We start from the raw sequence: 21,284 nt of genomic DNA on the forward strand, positions 1-21,284 counted from the left end.
TCAATTAATGGCAAATCGTGCGTGATTCTACTAGTGGCACCAAGCAACCTTTTGCACGAATAAAAACCTAGTTTGATAAACTTTGGTGGTATGACTTTACCCAGACTTTTGAGTGTCTGTACAGGAACAACGTGCCTCATTCGGTTGCATGATCGAGATACCGTTTTTGTTCATTTTCTTAGAGTTTATTGATACAGCAGTCTCTATCCATTCGATCGATTACAAAATGGCTGCAGTTACGACTCGACGTTTAATCGACAATGAAGGAAATTGAAACATGCAGGATAAAAATCCCATGAATAACTTGAGCTCCTTTTTGCAATAACACATTCACGTTTATTGCCTGTTATAACAAGTGTACAAACTTCGCTCGCTCTTTTTTACATCTGTATACATACGAGGGATACGTCTTAATGCGGTAACGGAAATTTAGATCGAACATTATTCTCGATCTTGTTTATGGCCCTAATAAAAAGTAAAACCGTTTGCCTAGGTTCAGGTTTTTCTACACTTGCGAAAATTTTTAATATCTTTACGTTTTTAGATTGTGTTTTTGTTTTTTTTTTTATTCCATTTTGAGTAATTACAAACCAACCAACTAGATTGATTTGAAAAATAATTAGAAAAGTAGGAATGAAATTGAAATTTACGAGGCATAAAATGAAAGTATTAATACATTGCTTGCTTCATCAATTATGCAAGGAAAACGTAAGGAGGAATGAGTGCATTCTTTTTTTAATATCAACGACGTTGAAGATGGAAGAAAGCTATCAAACGTTCGCAGCTGCAGACTACTTAAACTTATCGGCTTAATTTATTTTGTGTTCATTTTCATGCAAGAAGTTTTGGAAATTGTTTTAAAAAATGCGAATTATCATAATTTGTAAGAAATAATGTTGTGTATTTTATGGTACAATTTGTATGTTATAAATGTATTAACAAATTGTAGAGCTATTTTTAGCCAGTAATTTTGAGTACAAGCAATTCGAGTTTCTAAGTATCACGATCGGTTTTCATATCCGCGAAATAATAGCCAATCGAAAATATATCGGTCGACAAGAGTCGCGAAAATCAAAGAATTCACAAATTCTAAAATTCATTTCCAGGATCTCCAGCAAAAAAAAATAAAAATACATACGTCACCCAAATCCGTGGACATTAAGACGCGTAATTAAATCAAGCAGGTTTTTGTTCCGAGAGGAGACGGTGAAACTGTGCAGAGTGAATAGCCAACCACGCATGCGCAACGAAATAACTGAACTCAATTGGTCGGCGAGATCGTAATGGTGGTGATATATCCGTCTGCAACACAGGGTCGCCAACTTGCTCGAAACGGAGCAGGAAATGTCAAAGTCTGTCGCGTCAAGCGCCAAATTGAAATGATGTTTTTACGACGACTCGTAACAGCTGTCAATCGTCAGTCAGTTGACGATAAAAGTTTTCCAAGCCTTCGCGAATCACGTCGAATATTTGAAATACGATTAGTAAAAAAGAAAAAATAATTCAGACCACCTGCGTAGCTTTCACTAGCCACGTTTTAAACGTGAATCCTAAGGTGGCCAGCCTGCATGAAAAGAAGACGAAGCTCGCGCATGCGCATTCGGAAGCTCAATCTGCTAATAGTTTCACTTCATTTGAACTTGCACGTGAGAATTGGTAATTTCGCGTCAGACCGTGTGAAATTTTGCAAAATTTGGAACAGTAAACGCAAACATGCCTAGGTGTGCCGATAGTGGCTTGAATACCTGCGCGTGTGCATGTATCGAAGTTTGCCCGAGAGAGAGAGAGGAGAGAGAGAGAGAGAGGAGAGAGGGGGATTCGAAATGTGGTGGGTGTAGTGCGCGTAGCCTGCATCATCGCGTCACCGGAGCTGCAGCATTGTAGTTTCCCTACCTCTCGCCTGTGTGCACAGTTGCCAGTTGAGCAAATAATTACATCCGCTCGTTTCGCGTGCTCCTTGTCCAGCGCTATGTACGCGGGTGCGTCACTCACAGATATAATAAACCAGCGTAAATACTCAGGTAAGTACGCGGACGTGATCTGGAGTGCCGAACCTCGCTGTAAACGCGAGTGACTTAATCGTCGTGGATCTGTCGTGGGTGAATTGATCAACGGAATCGAACTGATTGCGAGGCGCTGTCGGCTTCATGCTCAAGATTATTCGGATAATACGAGCGATGAAGATGGTTAAACGGTTTTGGAACACCGACTTGATTAGCTCACCCTAGCCTAGCCTGATCAGAGTTCCTGATTAGATCCTGCAGTTCGAGAGAGAAATGGAAAACGGCTTTGGCCAGGGCACAAAATGATCTAAACAAACAACGTTTAGTCCACGCAAATCCTTCTGATTCATTTCATATTACCAGATCACCTTAGGCGTGAAAGTGCATTTATTGTTAGACAACTTTGAGATTAACGCGTTAGAATGAAATTCAGTATTATGCAATATGAAATTATTGAAATTCGCTCGAAATGGCATCATAAAATGTAAAACTATGAAAAATTTTCCCACGACAACTGACAAGCCCACTTTTTCAAGTGTACATGTACACGAGTTTTCCGTTTGCCAATAATGAACCGGACACTGGACTGTTTACGTTGACGAGAAGCTCTGCAGTCCTGTTGTCCGTGCAGATTGCATTTCGTTTTCAAGTCCCGACGTCGCGATGACAGGCGATCGGCGTACGTATAGAGAAAGAAATAGAGAGACTTGGCGAAAGGGACACAAGTTGAGAGAAGAGGATATTAGTTGTCGGGTAACGTTGGACATTTTTTTTTTTTCTCTTCATTTCGTTCAACGCAGCTGCATGTGTAAAATCGAGATCATTTTTCGAGGGTTTGTGAAATGATATTCAGACCTGGTTGTGTACCGGTATAGTAGATTAACTTTTTCCAGAAAAAATTCATTCGCTAAACGGTAAACAACTTACTTGTGGTATTGCGCCTGAAGAAAACTGAATTCTTCTTTAATCCTGTCGCAGGATTCTACAACCGTGAATTTAAACGGCTGCCCCGCTTGAGGAGGACCCTGTAACAGAGAAAAATTTGTCGGATAAGATTTACTGCAGCACGAACTCTTGTTACAACAATTTACACTGCAGAAAATGCTAGCGTACCCAGTAGAAAGTACTAGAACGTGTAATAGTAATAATACTGCAAATAGCGTAATAAGTTGGCAGCAATTTCCATAAGGTAGCAATTACTAATTGTGAGAGGAAACCGTGAAACTTGGTGCATGGTTGGACGCATTTCCATGCAGGTTGGCCACGTCAGGCTTCAGATGTAAAACGCGACACACGGAGAAGGTGCAAGTGATGCAAAGTTTTTTAGATCAAACAGATCTCAAATACTTTGCGTAGCGATTCGGGAAGATGTGCCAAACTTGTATTGTTAACTAACTGACGACTGGTGACTGCTACGAGTCGTTATAAGAGCATAATTTCAATTCGTCACTTAACGCGAGAGAATTTCACATGTCATTGTCCGTTCCGAATAAGTTGGCTCCGCTACTGTGTAGACGAAAATATTGCCACGATAAGATGTCGCTGACCAATAGAGTTCAATTATTACTCAATCACACTCAAGTTTCGCCGTTTCCTCTTGGTACGTAGGTGCGTAACGCCCCCAAATCATTTCTAACTTCATTATTTTATTTGACCATTTAAAATTTTATCCTTCTGATAGTATGTTATAGGGCGTAAAAAAAACATGATTCCTGAGGTTTTGATTTTTTTTTTATCAGCATTCTAGTTGTCTTACAATTCGGAGAATTTATGTTCTGGAGATGTAAGAAAAGCGATTGAAAAAAATTGGCAGAAGGAAAGTCAGCACACCGAGAATAATCGCAAGCGTGGGACTTTTGAGTTCAGTGTTCAAATCCCGATAATGAATTTTCTCCTGCCATTCCATTTTGTTCTTTTTCTGTTTTGAGTATTAAAATTGATTATTTTAAATGGGTTTTCTCCTATCTCAGGCTCAAATTCTTTTCTTTCCCCCTTACAAATAATCTAATTTGTCATTGTTCTTTGTGGCGCCCTGTGATACACAAGGAAAATGCAATCAAAAATGGTCTACAATGTTCCGTACAAAAGTCAAAGTCGTTCAAAGTATCAGGCCAATCTTCTTCGACCATGTTTTCCTATATCCAGAGTCGAGTCAGCACATCCGCGTACGTATGCATATATATTCAAATCCCGAAGCTAGACTGTAATCGCCGGGAATAGCCGTTAATCTATTTTCAATTTGAAACAATAATAAACCCCATGGGCGTATTTGGTGGAATTGTCGAGGTGGGGCGGAGCGGGAATGGCAGAGTTAAATAATTATTCAAACTTGACCGTCTAGCTTGTGGCTTTATGTGTTTACGTTTGCCCCGGGATGATTTAAGATGTTTGGACGTGGTTCGGCGATCAGGGCGATGCCATGTACAAACACCCGGCTGAACGTGGTTTTCCTCTCCCTCCCTCTCTTCCTTCACCCCCTATCGCACCCTCTTCTCGACGCCGACAGCCGCCCTAAACCTAAACCACCTCGTTCGCCAAGCCGCGTGCCCAGGCCGGTGTCTATTACAAAGGGAACGATTGTTTTCAACTGAATCAACACGCCGAGATTCCGGCTTAAACATACCACGCTAAATTAGTTCCCCGCACGTTTGTGCAGAGCTAGGAATATGTGCGACTGGTTAACCGTGTGCGTTTCCTCGGGCTTTTACCGCTGACGCGTCGGCATACCGACGTCTTGTTGTTGCAGAGATAGACCGAACACCCTTTCACGTAATTAATCGAATCCAAAGAAAAAAAATAAAACAAAATGCTACCTTCGCATTTAGTATGGGTATAGCGAGTAAGAACAATCTACTTGGCTGGAAGAACCAATCTTGAAAGTAAAAACCTTGGATGGAAAAAATGTTCATTCTCGCAAATAACTCAAAATTGGCTCGATTGATTTTGCCGAAAATCTAATTTCACGTCGGGTGGACGATGTGAAATCAACGAATCACGCATCAATGAAATTGGTCTAAATCTTTGGCCGGACAAAAAAATTTCTTCTTCGTAAATGAGTTGAGGCTGGCTTAAGGTATTTTGCAGTAACTCAAATCAGATCTAAGTTATGAACAATTACGTCGATTGAGAGAAAGATCATCAAATTCGTTCATTCGGTCTCGATGTATAGTCGATTCTCCTGACTTAAAATCGTGAAAACGTCAACTTTTCATTTTGGATACGGTTATAGTTCACTTTGATTAGTGGGGATGGAAAACGTCTAGATTCTCTCACCCACAGACCGTCGAGAAAGAATTTTCGCCCAAGGTGTAAGACGTGTCAAGAACGGTGTACGTATAATATTAAATATATGTAAGCTGAGACATTACGCTTGTACGGTTTTAAGTTATTTTTGTCGAGCGTTAGCTCGTTACAGTCTCCAGCCACTAAGGGTAAGAAGGTTCTGGGGCGGCCAAGTCGCGTTGAGAACGTAGGAGCAAATCCTAGGGCTGCTGATCGGCAAAATCGTTGATCCCATTTGTCTCCGCAAAGCCGTTATAAAATCCAATTTATTTATTGGCTTTAGCGCTAAGCTCCATTCACTTACGCCCGGCGCTATTATGCGACTATATACTTACACTACATATATGTATACGTATACAATTATACATGTATACGCAAGCATACCAAGTTTCTGGTTCCCTGCAAAAGCCCGCCTACGGCTCTGTCAATGCTCGCTTCCTCGCTTTCGCGAGTTGAATTAGTCGAACCTGCTAACGTAACGACTCACCTCCACCCCAAACGGATTACAAATTTCTTTAAATTCACACGTCGGGAGAAAAGTAGGGGTGCTGGTCAAATTGTTTAAATTCGCCCAGACTGACCGTTAGATCGAAGTTGAACAATTATCTTTACTTCGAATGCTCAAATTCTCGAATTGTTAAAATTTGGATATCCGAATTTTTCTGAAAGCCGACTTCGAAATCATCAATATTTTGCATTAAACACCTCGAGTAAGAACTCAGAACTTTTCAACTCATCAAATATTATTTACCGTATCGATATCGCTTGAAACATGAATATTTACCATCTTTTTCACCATATAAATTGACTTTTATTTGCTTTTGCTTCTATAGCGCTAATTGCGTTACAAGAGTAATGAATCAGCCGATGAGATTGCTAGTTTTTATAAACGTAGACTTTGATGTACGACATAGACGTCTACAAGTCTACGCTATGATTAGAAAATTATCATATTTCACGGTTTGTATTTGCTAATAACTATATATCACGCAGTATAAGCCATCTGAATACACCCTCCAGAGTTTGTGTATATAGCCCGGTAAAAAAAAAGCGATGAAAATTTTGGCAAACGTCTATTTACTGCCGAAAAAACACCATTAAACACACGATTTAGTGAACTTCGTTCATCAAAGTTTGCACAGTACGTATGGTTTATTATTTAATTTAGAAATTTGAAAATATGCCACGTATAAAGTTCATGCAAGTTTGGTTACCTCTACTATAGGTATAAACGTGGAAATACGTACGGTCAAACTCTCCAATGAATGCTTATTCATTTGTTGTTGACTTAAAAAAAAAGTAATAATTTTTAACATCAAATAATAACAAACTGCATTTCACCGCACGTATAATTGTGATAGAAACAATACGAATGTTTCGCGGACGCAACACGTCTCATTTTGCATCTTAAATAAAGACAGTATAAGTTCTTTATGAAGAAATTCCAGGTCACCTCGCCCTCTCCGTACAACGATATTATACTTAAGAATATATAAGGGGCCATACTTAAATTACGTAACAAACGTAAGGGAGGGGGGGGGTCAGACTCGATTGTTACACTTTGTTACGATACGGGGGAGGGGGTCTTTTGATGCTTGTACGTAATTTTTTGAATTGAATGTAAAATTTTTTGATAATTAATAAAAAAATTCAAACTGAATTCTCGCGCCAGATTCTGTTATAGCCAAACCTTTAACATTTTGAAACTAGCTCGCTGCGGTAGCTCTTGGCATTAGATCACTCAACTTACAGTAATTAAAACACTTAATAATTAATTAATAATTAATAAATAAAAGAATAATGAAAAATACAAATGATTTTAATAAAATTTTATGCTATTTCGTTATTTGATTCCGAAAAATTACGTACAATTTGGGACGGGGGGGGGGGGGGGGGGGGGGGTTGACATTTTGTTATGATCTGATACACAGGGGGGGTAGGGGTTGAAAAGTTCTTCAAATTCCGTTACGTAATTTAAGTACGGCCCCTAAGTGTCTTTCAAAGCGTTGAAACTTTTATCGGCGATATTGTACCAAGGTACTCTCGACCATTCCGTGCACTTGAAGTCGAACACCTGGATATAAGTAGGCATCGCATGTATCCTTAACGAAAACTTTTTCTCTTCCGTGTAGCGTGGAAATGCGGTTCCGGTGGCGTTCCGAGCGCAGCGAATGAACCCTACGTAAATGGGGTAGTTCCACGGAAACTTTAGCGCTAGGTTTGGTGTTACCGCGAAGCCGCAAACTCGCGGTTTCAGTTCCGACCACCGCAGATGGCTAGCGAAAGCCGCACACCTCTACGTACGCTGCACCTACACCCTTTGCCTCCTCGGCCTTTAAACCTCGCCGCTATCTATACTCGCGCCATGGAAGCCGACGTGTGCAGCGCCCTTCTACGCGTTCGTGGAGAGAACTGCGGTTTGCACACTCCCGTAAAGCTAGGCGGGAACTGGGAAAGGCTCTTCTTAGGGAGGATAATCCATAGCACTTTAGGACGCGTTTCATTCACCGGCTCTTGAATATGCAGCTTTGGCTGCGGCTGCCGGCGTCATCCATATCGAATAAGCGACTCGAAATCCTCCTTCGCACTTGACGTGGCTCTGGAACTACTATATGGAACTCGAGCCCCAGATCTGTCGTTTCAAATCTGGCTGGCAGGAGCAAAATTCGTCCCCCCAGACGGCGTTGTGGTTGGAACCATGGACGTATAAACAAACCCAAGGATGCTGGATGTACGTTATACGTATACGTGTATCATCGTATATTGTGCCTACAGGTTTACCCGTAGAAATATACTAATCACGATGTTTATCGTTACACAAATACATATCTATCAAAATATTTATAGTCGACGCTTGCTGTTTGAAATAACTAAGCATATAATGTGTCTCAATAAATGATCGTATTAAACTCAAGTATCTACAGTATTCTTCATTGCGGATAAATCATTAATTGTTACTTGACATTTTTTCTCTCTTTCTTCTCTTTTTGTATGAAATATTTTCCAGGGTTAGATTTTCTAGGATAAATTGTGGATAACGGTGACGTATTTGTTCATAAATCAAAAGTTTGTAACTTGTAACTCACAATGATTATACATGTGCGAGATGTTTTGATCGATCGACAAACTAACAAGTCAAAGACAAAAAATGATCTATACGTGATTTCCAAGAAAATCATTTGCAAATAATAACGACGGTTCACGAAAGTCGAATGATTTGATTTTATCTGCATTTTGAATAAAAATTATAAAATAACATGATCTCTTTCAAATTTCTCGATTTCCTACCCGAAATTGATGGTGTTTAAATATCCTCTTCATTCGTTAATAAATGACACTGTAGCATTAATTGAATTCGGTTGGATCAGTTTTAATGACCACTCTAAAATTACTATCGCGCGTGTGAAATAATAAAACGTGAGCACACCCAACACACATGTTTTCACTGAACTAGCGTATACAGTAGAACCTCATGCATCCGAGATGATGTGAGGAGAGCGTACTTTGAACAATTAAAATCTCGTACAATACGGTGAACGTGAACAATCCAAAAATCCATGATTCAGTCCACATCAATTACGTCTTCTACCGTATAACTTTTAACACATTTGAAAACGTGCTGCTTCTACAGGTCGCGTATTCGGCCGAAGGAATATCTTATACTTTCCAACACGTACGTATGCATTCATGCACCGTATATTACTACAGGTATAAGGCCATAGCCAAGAAAACCGAACCCTGAATTATTCATGGACGATCTCATCCTGCGGAGCGAGCGAGCAAACTGCCTGGCGTTCGTCGTTTTCTTTAACAGGAAGCATTCAGGCGACACATCGGACAGACCGATGTAAAGCGGCGTAGCACCGGATGTTCAGAGGCGTCGATTTGCGTTCTAAGGGTATAGAGAGAGAAGGAAGGAAGGGGTCGGGAAGTGTGTGAGGGGGAAAGAGAGAAGGAGAGGCAAAGCAAAGTGACGACGGCCGGACTGTTTGCAGCGCCGCGACGCCTGAATGGGAAGAAGCACAGTGATGAGGCTTCGAATGTACGCGTAAGAGACGCGCGATCGGTCGAAAAAGCGTAGCTCGAAGGCAGCGCTTCCGTGGCGTAACCCCGAGTACTAATCGAAGACATGCAGGGATCCTGGATGAAATAGATACAAGGACCACGGGGATGGACCCGCTTGTCAATCGATGTGATTTTATTCCCGCAACCAGATTTCCGGCATCCGCGCGCATCGTCCCTAATTTACATAAACGATACGCGTTTTTATTCGTTTATCACGGCGACACGCTGCAGGATTTCCATTGTTATACAATTACTACGAGGGGGAAATATGAATGGTCAAAAGAAGAAAACGACGAAGAATCCGTGTTGGGTTTATCTTGAAAGTTGCAGAGTTTAACCACGATGTTGAAAATAATTTCAATACGTGCAGATGTTAGACGTTTTTCTTATAATTGAATTATACACGATTAATGGACCTTAATGTGAATGCAGAATTAGGAAACAAAAAATTTAAGAATTCAATGTCAAAAAAGTCAGTAAAAGTCGCTGACGAATCTCTCGAATTGTTTTTAAAACTTGCAGAATGACAAAATCTTGACAATTATTATTAATTTGTCGTTCAATCGATAACTACACTTGTTTGTACTATACTTTTTTTTATCGACTAGTTACTATTTATAATACGATGACTATGACTGCAAAATTGTCTCTATTTCTTAAGTGGAAAATTTTTAATATTATAGTAAGTAGATCGAATATTTCTTTGTTTGATATTGATCTCGATCCTCATCGATCATCGCTACATACCTACGTGTGAAATTTCAATTCCCAATTTTCGGAAAATATTTACCAAAACCGTTCCTAACTAATTCTAGGCGCAAACTTGAAAATCACTCAACGCTCGAAACGGTTCAATTAATAATGTAATAATAAATACAGAACGATCGCACGATGATTCTACAAGTGAGTGAAAAAATAACAAGGAGGCAAGCCTGCTGCAGTAGGTATGTAATTTAAGTTTTTATTATTACCCCGTTGTACGCGTCTATCAGCAACGACGTCCCCGACAACGATCCATCAACATTACCCACATATCGCCTGGCATTTTTATCCATCACTTATTAATTATACCCACCCCGTCCCTCGCCGTTCTTCTTCCACAGCTCCGTCGCAGCCCGCATAACGTTTTATCGTATAATTACATCTAATAACACAGTCGCCGATGGGCTACATGCATATTAGCGTTGGGACACACGGGATTCTGAACGATGCAAGAGATAGGGTGTCGGGGAGGGGAAGGGGAGATGGGAAGTGTTTCGTGTACGCATACGATGAGGTAGAGAGAGATAGATTTTCTCCTCGGTTGTTCGTACTTACGTGTAATAACACGAATGTACCTCCTGCTCGTATACCCACCTATACGTACGTACATGCACATCCAAGTTCGCCTTATTTTACCGCGAGGCACGTCACGATCTCAACGTAATGAGTAGAAATACACCTGACACGGTAGGCACATGTATACGTATACGTGTAAAAGGTATATAGATATGAGGAAACAACGTGGGTACCTATATAAACGTACAGGCGATCATCAGCGATAAAACCGGACGGCCGTTTAACCCGCCGCTGTGCTCGGCAATTAAAGCGATACAATCGTTTTATAGAACATAATGAAAGGTACGAGAAGCCGCGGCTAGTCTATCCACACCTAGACACATGACTGTTCTATACAGGCACCTCGTGTTTCTTAATAATATGCGTACAGATAGAGAGAGAAAGAGAGAGAGAGAGCGGTAAACGATCACTTACAAGGCACATGCGGTGTAGTATATACTATACATTATCTATACATACCGTCTGACATTATAAGTCTCTGAGAATCGATCGAACCGAGTAATCGTAAATCGAACGGTACACATTGTCTGTGTATTTCATTCTTGCGTAATGAGCTACTTGATTGAAAGAGGAAGACTGTTAACTTGTGGAGATGCAGTTATACGTAACATTAGCGCTGTAACAGGTACACAGCTTCGACTGTTTATAATATTGATGTCTCTGTAAAGTGTAGAATCTGAAGAAAACGTAGTTCATGTATTTAAACCCTATATATGAATATTTTGGTAAAAATTAATATTAGTTCACACACTGAGAAAAATTTCATTTGTTATAGTAACTAGAAGAATGCAGTAAAACAGGTATAGTTAAAAAAAAAAAACTGTTTGAATATTGTTGGAATTACTCTTCGCAACTGACAGTCACAAGAAAATATAGTAACAGTGATCGCAATGAGAAATAATAGTAACAGATACTAGACTTTCTGGTAACAGGTACAAAACTAATTTTTATTTTCTACCTAGAACTATATTTTTCGACTGTTAAAAAAATTAAAATAGTTGAGGACTGAGCGGTAACCGGAACTAAAAATTTATTTCAGTGCAACTGGGCCGTTAATTATATATCATCTGAATTGTTTTGAGAAAAAAATATGATTGCTTATAATACCTATCGAATTTATCATCAAACGCCTGAGACTTCAAATAGTTAGGATGCATATAGGCTCACGTATTGAAAGCATATATCATGTATATACAGGGTGTCCCTAAATTGCCTCCCACGGACTAGCCAGCATAATACTTCGTTAAAATCCAACCGAGAATTTCTTTTCCGGAAGCTCGTCCGACGCATAGTATTTGAATTATAAGCGATGGCGCTAGGCCAATCAGAGTGCACCATTTCATCTAGATTTGCCGCCACGGAAATTGCTGTTTTTTTCGTCTGGGTGAATTATTATTATTCGCTTACGAATTAAATATCGGCACCTCCCCTCTCTCGCTGCTGTATCCCTTATTCTTGAGGATGCGCTTCTGTTTACACACACAAGTGTGCGCCCATGGATGTGCGGCCGGCAGCGTGTGCCGCGGCAACAATACCGAGGTCAGCGCCCGTGAAGGGGTACAGCAGCGAGAGAGGGGAGGTGCCGATATTTAATTCGTAAACGAATAATAATAATTCACCCAGACGAACAAAACAGCAATTTCCGTGGCGGCAAATCTAGATGAAATGGTGCACTCTGATTGGCCTAGCGCTATCGCTTATAATTCAAAAACTATGCGTCGGACGAGCTTCCGAAAAAAAAATTCTCGGTTGGATTTTAACAAGGTATCATGCTGGCTAGTCCGTGGGAGGCAATTTAGGGACACCCTGTATATATATTAGGTTGACTCGAAAAAAAACTTTTTTTTTTTTTTTATTCTCCCACCGGCTAAAACTCAAGTTTGAGACCTCCAAATACACCATGAATTTTTGTAGAACCGTAAAAAAATTCTTAGAGGTCGCAAAATTACATTTTCAATTTCCCATTCAAAGAACATGGGAAGCAGCCTGTTTGTTCTGTCTGTATTTGATAAGTCACGAATCCAAAATCTTACAACAATGACCAATATATAAGGTGTAGGAATACGAAATTACGAAAACAGTTGGATCAGCTTTAAAACTAGTTTAATCTACTATCGCGAAATTTTTCAGATACATGATAAAAAATTAAATATTACGCGCAGCACATCATTTTTTCCGCCATATGGGTAAAATATAACATAAAGGTGATGTTAGCATGCCTTATTTTTCTTTCTCTTATCCATCTTGTTCTTTTGTTTAGATATTGTTCAATCGCATGGGGGAAAAGTTGAAAAATCTGCCTCTCGTCATCCCGCGTGCTTCTTTTTGATCCACACAAAGGCAACCGGCATGAACGATACATCCCCCCCCAACAAAGACCGCAACGCGTCGTCGATTGGGGTCCGTATCTGAGTAATATAACACACGCACCCGTGTCGAGAGGAAAGAAAGGAGGGTGTTAGGGAGCCACTAAAGCGCTCTGTAGGAGGATAAAAAAAAATTATATAAATGGCGATGAGGGGAACGGCGGAAGCAATAAGGGTCGAGCGATGCCCTCCATCCAGATAGTTGCATGTAATCGTGACACGTGAACCCGAAGTCTCGGATAAGTATGCAAATATGTCTTCGAACCCGCCGCGCTAATCCATCCGGGAATTTACAAATCCCTGCCGCTCATCCATAACGCGAACCGAATTGCAGCGCGTCTAGTTTCGTGCATTTGCGATGCAGTTGTAGAGATGAGTGTACCGACAAAAATTCAATTGGTCATGGTTACGATAGTAGATATATATAGGGCCGATTCTGCGTACAGATTCCGATACCGACATTTTACCGACATTCTTAGCCACCTCACAGCCCAGATACAAACCCTTTCTTCAGGTGAAGGTGTTTTATCCCCACGCTGGTCGACTTTATCGATCATCGATAAAGTTCGTGGATATGATCGATCAAGTTGACGAGTGTGGAGATAACCTCCACCCGAAAAAAAGGTCTATGTCTGAGCTGTGAAGCGGCTAATAATGTCGGTAAGATGTCGGTATCGGAATCTGTACGCAGAACCGGCCAACTTACGACGAAATTTTTGGTAAAATGGGAATCGTTGCGACAATCATTCAAGTAATAATGAAATCAAGTGACAAGCGAATACAAGTAACTATTTACTTCAAATATAGCTGCCAATGCGATTTTTTCTGGTAGTTGCAAAATGTATACAACCATTTTTTGAGTAAAGCAATGCTTCAACGTGAATTCGTTGTTGCGGCACCATTGAACTATCGCATTAGTTCCAAGAAAATAATGTACGAGTAACCGTAAGCAATAAAAACGATAACTTAGACTAGATTTTCCAGTTACAGCTATAAAAAACCTTGAGATATGATCTCTCTCGGTGTGATTCAACCGTTCGCATTTCGATATGTTCTTTTCAGTGTAATAAATAATTCACTACCGACGGTTCACAACCAATCTGTAACCAAATTTTTCCACGTCCACGCACTTGGTACAAGGAAAGACAGCCCGACGTGACCCGGGTTGCATGCCGGTAGGGCGTTTGGTCGTAATCTGTGCGTTTATAATACCTCTATACATAATACGTAGTTGCTGGACGACAGCTGTCTTGATACTAGAATTTCATCTGAGCAAAGCGTGCGAGTTACAACGACCTACCCACCCACACAACCAGCCAAGTTGAGTGGATAAATGAGATTACACGTGTGCATATCGCCTTGTTACACCAATGCGCAGGGAGGGCGCTCAGTTTCAATCGGTCTGCACGTCTGCGCAGCTGCTCTGCGGTCACATGAGATACCGGATAATATGCCGACGCAAGAAGTATTTCCAGAATTTATCGCGCTTGCATACAAGCTGGTATTCACCGATGTCCGTGGACGTTGATCAAATATTGTATTCGATAACGCTCAAAATCGACGCTGAGAATATGAAAATAAAATAATACGCAAATTAAAGAACTTCGGATACAACTCGGAAACTCAAAATTTAAGTTTAAACTCAAAATGTTGTGACGCGACACTAGATATTACAGATCGATGAGGTCCAAACGCGACTTCGTGATTTGTTTATAACCGCCATTTTCCCATCAAACAGCTATAAAACTGTAATTTAGCGCAAAGGATAACATTTTGAATTGACTTTATTTTCAAAAAGCCGCCGATTGAATAACCTAAATTCAAATGAGATATGGGACCTCGTGCCTTGTGCAGAGACTTTCGTAAAACAAATTTTATTTTCGAATCATAATCACGAACTCTTGACTATTGTTTCATAAGCACTTTTAAGACTTGTAATTGAGCATTTTTTGAAGAATCGGATGCCATTATAATGGAATAAAAATATTGCCAAGTAAAATAAACGAGAATAGGGAAACAGCCCGAAATTATTATTACGAGTATGCGTGAAATATTTGACACTATTAGTCAGCGAGATTGTAATAAACAGGAGAGTCACTTACTCAAAACGGAGCATGAGGTGTAAAATTCACCCGTGTCAAGTGGCGAATTGAAATTACATTGTTACGCTGATTCGGAGCAGTCATCAGTTATCATCCAGTTAAGAATAAGACTTTTCCGAGCCTTCCCGAAACACCAATAAACTGTTTGAGACCTGCTTAACCTAAAAAAAAATTTCCATCGCTGTATATAATCTCCAAAATCCGCAAATCCCATTGAGGTAATCAGCCTGCATTGAAATCCAACAAAGTTTGCCCATGCTCGATCAGCGTCGTTTCCGCTCGGTACTACGGTGTCAGAGGATTTCGCTGTACCTACGCCAATGGCAAAAGGGGGTTGCGAACATAAAGAGAGAGAGAGAAAGAGAGTAGCAGCAGTGGTGGGAGGACGAGTATACGGAGGCCTTTAGTAGCACAAAAGAGCTCAAATATCGGCCAACTGTCGTGCATCGTTGGCGCGCCCTCGACTCTCGAACCAGCGGCCCTCCCTCCGTCCATCGGAGCAAGCGATGTGCCCAACAAAAACAGAGACGAGCAAATAACAAAAGCTATGATAATAGGACGAGGCGATGGAAAAAGAGAGATACGCGCGGGGCGTTTAGAGCTGCGCGGAGATAAAGTGAGTGAGAGAGAAAGAGCAAGAGGGAGGGATGGACGAGCCGTGGACGACCTAATCTGTTACAGTCATCACACCCCGTTTTTGCCCCTTTATCTGCCGCCCCTTCGCTTCCCTCGGGTTCCCGCCACGCCAAGTCGGCCGACGGGAGAACCGGGAGAACCGGGAGAACCGGGAGAACCGCGCTAACCGCTAGCGCCAGCCAACCCGGCCAAGTCGGAATCCCGACTTGAAGAACGTCGCCGTCGAGCCCGTTTCGTCGCCATGCTGAAACCCGAGGGAGAGGGCGGGAAAAACCGAGGGGTTAAACACCGCAGGCGTCCCTAAACTTTGGACAGTTATCCCGGAGGGAAGCGGACGAGGGGCTTGTTCCTGCACCACTCTTGCTTGCGCTGGCATTATAGTGACTGTGCGAAAAATAGTCCCGGCCCCGTCTTGATCCCGTTTGGTCGGGAATATGCGATTCCAGAAACCCTCGAACACGGGTCGAAGCTCGCAGTGCAGAGAATATTCCAGAGAAGAACTTTTTTTCTACTCCAAGTTTCTCTTCGTAACGAAATCACAATTTATACTTGTATTTTGTATTTAGAGTGAAATAAAACAGAATTTTCATAATTTGGATTAGCGGGTAGGTATCTCATTTTTTTGCAAGAACAATATCATCGGTTTTTTTTTTTTTTTTATACCATATTTATCATTTGTAATTTACTAACTGTAATTTTGCCCGTTACCGTCTCAGACCATTGACGGCTTTCAGATCTTTTGGTGAACTCTGCAACGAGCGATTCCCTTCACCAAAAACATCGTTTACATTAGTATACGACAGATAATACCGACTTTTGATATGCTGCAGCTGTCATTGACAGGGATTGATGTTTTCAGACGAGAACGTGTTCTCGTTTTTTTCATGCTACAAGCTGCCGATGGATTTTAAGGTGATTATTCGAGTCATCGCTTTTTTTGCAGGTCTTAGAAAAGCCTCTTAATTTTATTAAATAATTTTAGAACACGCTGAAAAGATCATTTGACTGCCTGGAATGACGCAGCACTTTCGATTTTCTTATTGTTGGAGATGATTAGGAAATTATGCGATATAACTTCAATTATTATCTTAAAAATTGAATTTACTTTCAAAACGTCTGTCAAACCAATGTATTTCCGTATTCAATTACTTACAATCCACATATTCTACGAAATCTAACTAGATAAAGGATTTGTTGAAATCACCAAGTATGGAGAAAGAATTTCTTTTTTAAATCAGAGACAATGCATTTGATTAAACAAAAAAGTGATCAGAGAAACCACAATTTGGGTTGTTCAGTAAATCAATATTCATTTGATCAAGAAACAATTTATTTCACCATATCTATTCGCCGTATTTATAAAATTCGAACATTTTATTCTTAGGCTGCGGTAGGGTAATCGAAAATGTTGACGTTATTCAACCAAAATATTTCAAAAGCGAGTTTGCCATAAAGTTGTGTGTTAAATATTTAAATTTTCAAATCATTTCCCTACCTTACTTGGCTCAAGCGAACTTACTGTCAAATGACTTCGCTGCAATCTAAGTGACGCGAAATAACTTCCAATGACTTCGAACGAATACAGAAGACTTTTCTAAAAGTTTTTCCTACTGCTACTACTACATCCACCTCTGTTACTGTACAAGACATAGATATTGTGGTTGGGTGAACATTTTAAAGAAGAGTCTCTTCATCTGGAGAGAGACCATCGTTAATGCACGATCATTCTTCTACGCCCAGCTCGTGTTCCAGACTTGTTTCGTGACTGCGTTTTTTGTTCAGTCTTTTTCTCTCCGCGGACTTCCTTTCAACTCCCGCGCCAGTGGTATATTCACCGTCAAAAGTTGAAGCCCCCACGGACTTTAAATACGACTCTTTATTTAACCGAGTGCTCAACGTATGGACGTAATTTCAATCGATTCGCCGAGGTTCGATTTAATGCGAATTCATTTCGCTTTATACTTTGAGAATCAACGCAAAAAACCTCAAGTTCGATATTTTATTGCACCGACGTGAAGAGACGATTATTTCTTCGATTAACTGACGATAAGCGATTTTCGCGACAATTCTCCGCTTCTTGCTTCATTGCACGATTAGGGCGATTATTCAAACGCCTTTATTCTGAGTGAATTTTACCGACGTTTTTACAGGACAACCGCCCAGTTCCTTCGAGATGAATTTTACACAGGCATATAATTACACCGGTTTAGAGGCATCGAACTAGTTTATACAACACTTTTTATTGTCCATCTTTCTTACGTTTTTTTTCAACACGATGTTTGCGTGAGTGATAATTGTACGTATTTTATTGCACGAAGAAATTGATTATGCACGCTTAAGAAAAAACACAAATGATCACTAGCGGCTTACATCGTTATAAAAGAACGACACGTCTGATTTGTGTTCAAAAATCACTATCGTCTGCACGATTGCTCTCGAATCGAAGTCAATAAAAAGTGACGTCGCAGAAACAATAACGACGAATTTACCGGACCGTAACTGGCTATTCGATCGACTTGGAATTTTTACAACAGTTGATAATTGATTATTTGATGGCCAGGTAAACGGATGTACCTGACGGTGCGTTATAAAAGTATGACAAAAATCGTTATTGTTCTCTCTATCTCAGTCTCCGTAACACACCGAGATCCCACCTAAATTCATCGTTGAAGGTATCGAGCTTAAGAAAACGAGTCGAATTTTTTTCAAACAACCAACAACGCTCAAAATAATTCTATAGTAAAATCTACGTTGTTGGTACGAACAGTTTCCCACAAAAAATCGATAACAGCAAATGTGGACATCCGGGATACTAAAAGGATTTAACAGTGGCTTTCTAAGATCACCTTAGTTGTTTAAACTTTTGTTTAGTACTTCGATAGATGTGCTCGCTGGGATGCAGAGAGATGAGCCAAATTAAATCCATGGTATGATCAGATATTCTGTATCCTTCTTATTGTCAGTAGACAAATTGTGGATAAAATCTAAAAATAAAATATAAGCGAAGGCTGCCAGATTAACGGATGTTATAATATAAAATAATAAATAAATAAATCTAATACGAGAAGAATGGACTTTATTATTACGAGAACGTATACGCTCTATTCAGCGCCGCTTTATCGGTTCTACAGATAGATCGTCGCGTTGCCGCGCGGGTTCTCGTAATTATAGAATGAGCAAGCATGATGTATTATTATGCATATAATACGGAGACGAGAATAATTTACGACTCTGCGGGATCATCCGTAGGCACAGCACAGATCTTCGAAGACCCGTTAGTTAGTTCGCGATGTTTTTTTGGCTGAATTTTTATTTCTACATATGTTTGAAAATCGTCTTTTCTATTCATTTTTCTTTTTACATTTTCTCTTTCGTTGAAATTATTTACGAGCCTTGGCGAAGGGGGCGAGCATTAATAAGAGGATTAAACTGAACGCTGTCTTATACGCACGCACCGTTTTGCCTGCTTGAGAAAACAAACGGGGTGGCCTGAGAAAATAATCTTCCGCCGGTAGGTCATGTTATGTGTATTACATACACCTATGTGAGCATAATGCGAGGAGTGTAGGTGACGTTGCATTAAACCGCAGGCACCGTTTTTACTATGTTGGTTTGTCTGTTTTCTTTCTTCCTTTTTTCCCCTCATACTATTTTTTTTTTTCGTTTTTCTTGCTTTGCCGTTTTTCCTTCCTTTCTATTTCAACTTCGCTTGGATAATACGCATTATTAAATATTGCGCTGCAAGTATCACGCGACGAGTTGCTCGACGTCTATCACAAAAATAATTTATACGCTTCGACTATATTGGTATATACAAAGTTCGTGCACATTTTTATTCATTTATTCTTTCTTATTGATTTATCATTTGTTACTTCAATCTATGGACTCTCATCGTCATAATGTATCTTTCTTCGCAATTTGACAATATACGTACTATAGATCTACTTTATAACGGTTATAAGTTAAATCAATTTTATTCGACATGTTAACACAATATTTCAAATCGTCATCATATTCTAAACAGGCAATCACGATCTATCCTACAAACACTAAGCGCATACATATATGTAATGCACACACGCGTATGTATAATATTGTATATTTATTACAATGATTCCAAGATAGGTGGAACAAATTTTCTCGTTAAAAAACCAATTTCAATTTCCTTCGGTATTTTTTTCTTTACCGGTAAAAAAAACATGTGCAAACTACACCTGGTTTAATACATAACACTTAATAATTACTCGTGACGGCCATTAAATATTTTTGTAATGACATCATCACAGTACCGAAGCAATATTTGTTTAGGATATAAATAATTTATAATTTCAGCTTTGTACGTAAGAGTAGCAGAGAATTTTACTACAGTTCGCCTAATAATATGAAACGATTTGACTACACGCATGACCTAAAACGTCAATATCCCTATAATTTTAACGATGCCATTAACGAAAGTTTTGAACTAAATAATTCATAAATCTTGTCGAGTTACAATCTGTGTAAATATCACATCTTCCAAGCATTCCGGAAACTATTAAAAAATTTACTAAAATGGGACAATTATTCAGTATTTTTCAAACATTCCATAAATATTTTCTCTGAAATTCCATCAGAATCTTTGGACGAGAAAATTTTCATAATTATTCCAAAAAATGATCGGAACACTCCGAGTAGATACCGAAACGAGAATATCAGCAGAAATACGCATACCTTTTTTTAGCATAACTGTATTCTGAACCGAGTAATTTTTTTAATTAGTAGAAAAACTTCGCGAACATTTCCAAAAGCAGTTTATTTGAGTGTGAATTTTTCATCACGTAACAGGTATAATAATAAACAATGAGGAAAACCCCTGAGACGTATTTAAAATTGCATCACCGTTCTTACAAAAATATTAAATAAATTGCAAAATCTGAAAAAGAATTTCACAAAATAAAGAAAACTTCATCATGGCTATCAGCAGTGAGTAGCGATTGATCAAGGATAATAAGTAATATCTAAAATTGTTACAACAAAGATCAGAGTCTATATCCGACGTTAGGTACACGATAGCAAGTTTACATGTACATACACACGTACACGTAAGGATACCAAGAGGTGATACAACACGAGTTGTTCTGATCGGGTCGTATACAAGTAATCGTTGAAAACTACTCCTCGGTTGTATATATAACACGACGGGAGACGATCTACCGACGATACCGTAGCACACTCGCAATACGGAGGAACTCGGAGCAAGCAAGCAAGGAGACAAGCAAGTGAGTTGCTGCCTGCAACGGAGCACCGGGGGTACAAGATAGTGAGAGAGACGGATAAAGTACAAGCAGCCACCGCCAGAGGCGCAGGCAGGCAGTCGGGCAGCAGCAGCGGCAGCGGCGGATGAGATCAAGCCTGCAGTATACGGTAGCCCATGTATATCATTAACCTCAGCCTCGGTGTCTTTCCTCCGCGCACAGACACCTACCGCTCCCTCTCGCTCTCGCTCTCTTGTC

The 21,284-nt window shown here is 40.0% G+C and overlaps 1 protein-coding gene across 8 annotated transcripts in view; it reads right to left on the bottom strand.

The window, feature by feature from the left end:
- Positions 1-21,284, bottom strand: part of LOC124307333 (protein groucho-like) — a 133,438-nt gene that overhangs the window by 63,250 nt on the left and 48,904 nt on the right. For all 8 annotated transcript variants that reach the window (XM_046768894.1, XM_046768895.1, XM_046768893.1 and 5 more), the window contains exon 2: positions 2,931-3,028. In XM_046768894.1, the coding sequence (XP_046624850.1) occupies positions 2,931-3,028 (98 nt within the window). The remainder of the gene's footprint in view (positions 1-2,930; positions 3,029-21,284) is intronic.

Source organism: Neodiprion virginianus, chromosome 6 (genome assembly GCF_021901495.1).
Source record: "Neodiprion virginianus isolate iyNeoVirg1 chromosome 6, iyNeoVirg1.1, whole genome shotgun sequence".
Lineage (NCBI taxonomy): Eukaryota > Metazoa > Arthropoda > Insecta > Hymenoptera > Diprionidae > Neodiprion > Neodiprion virginianus.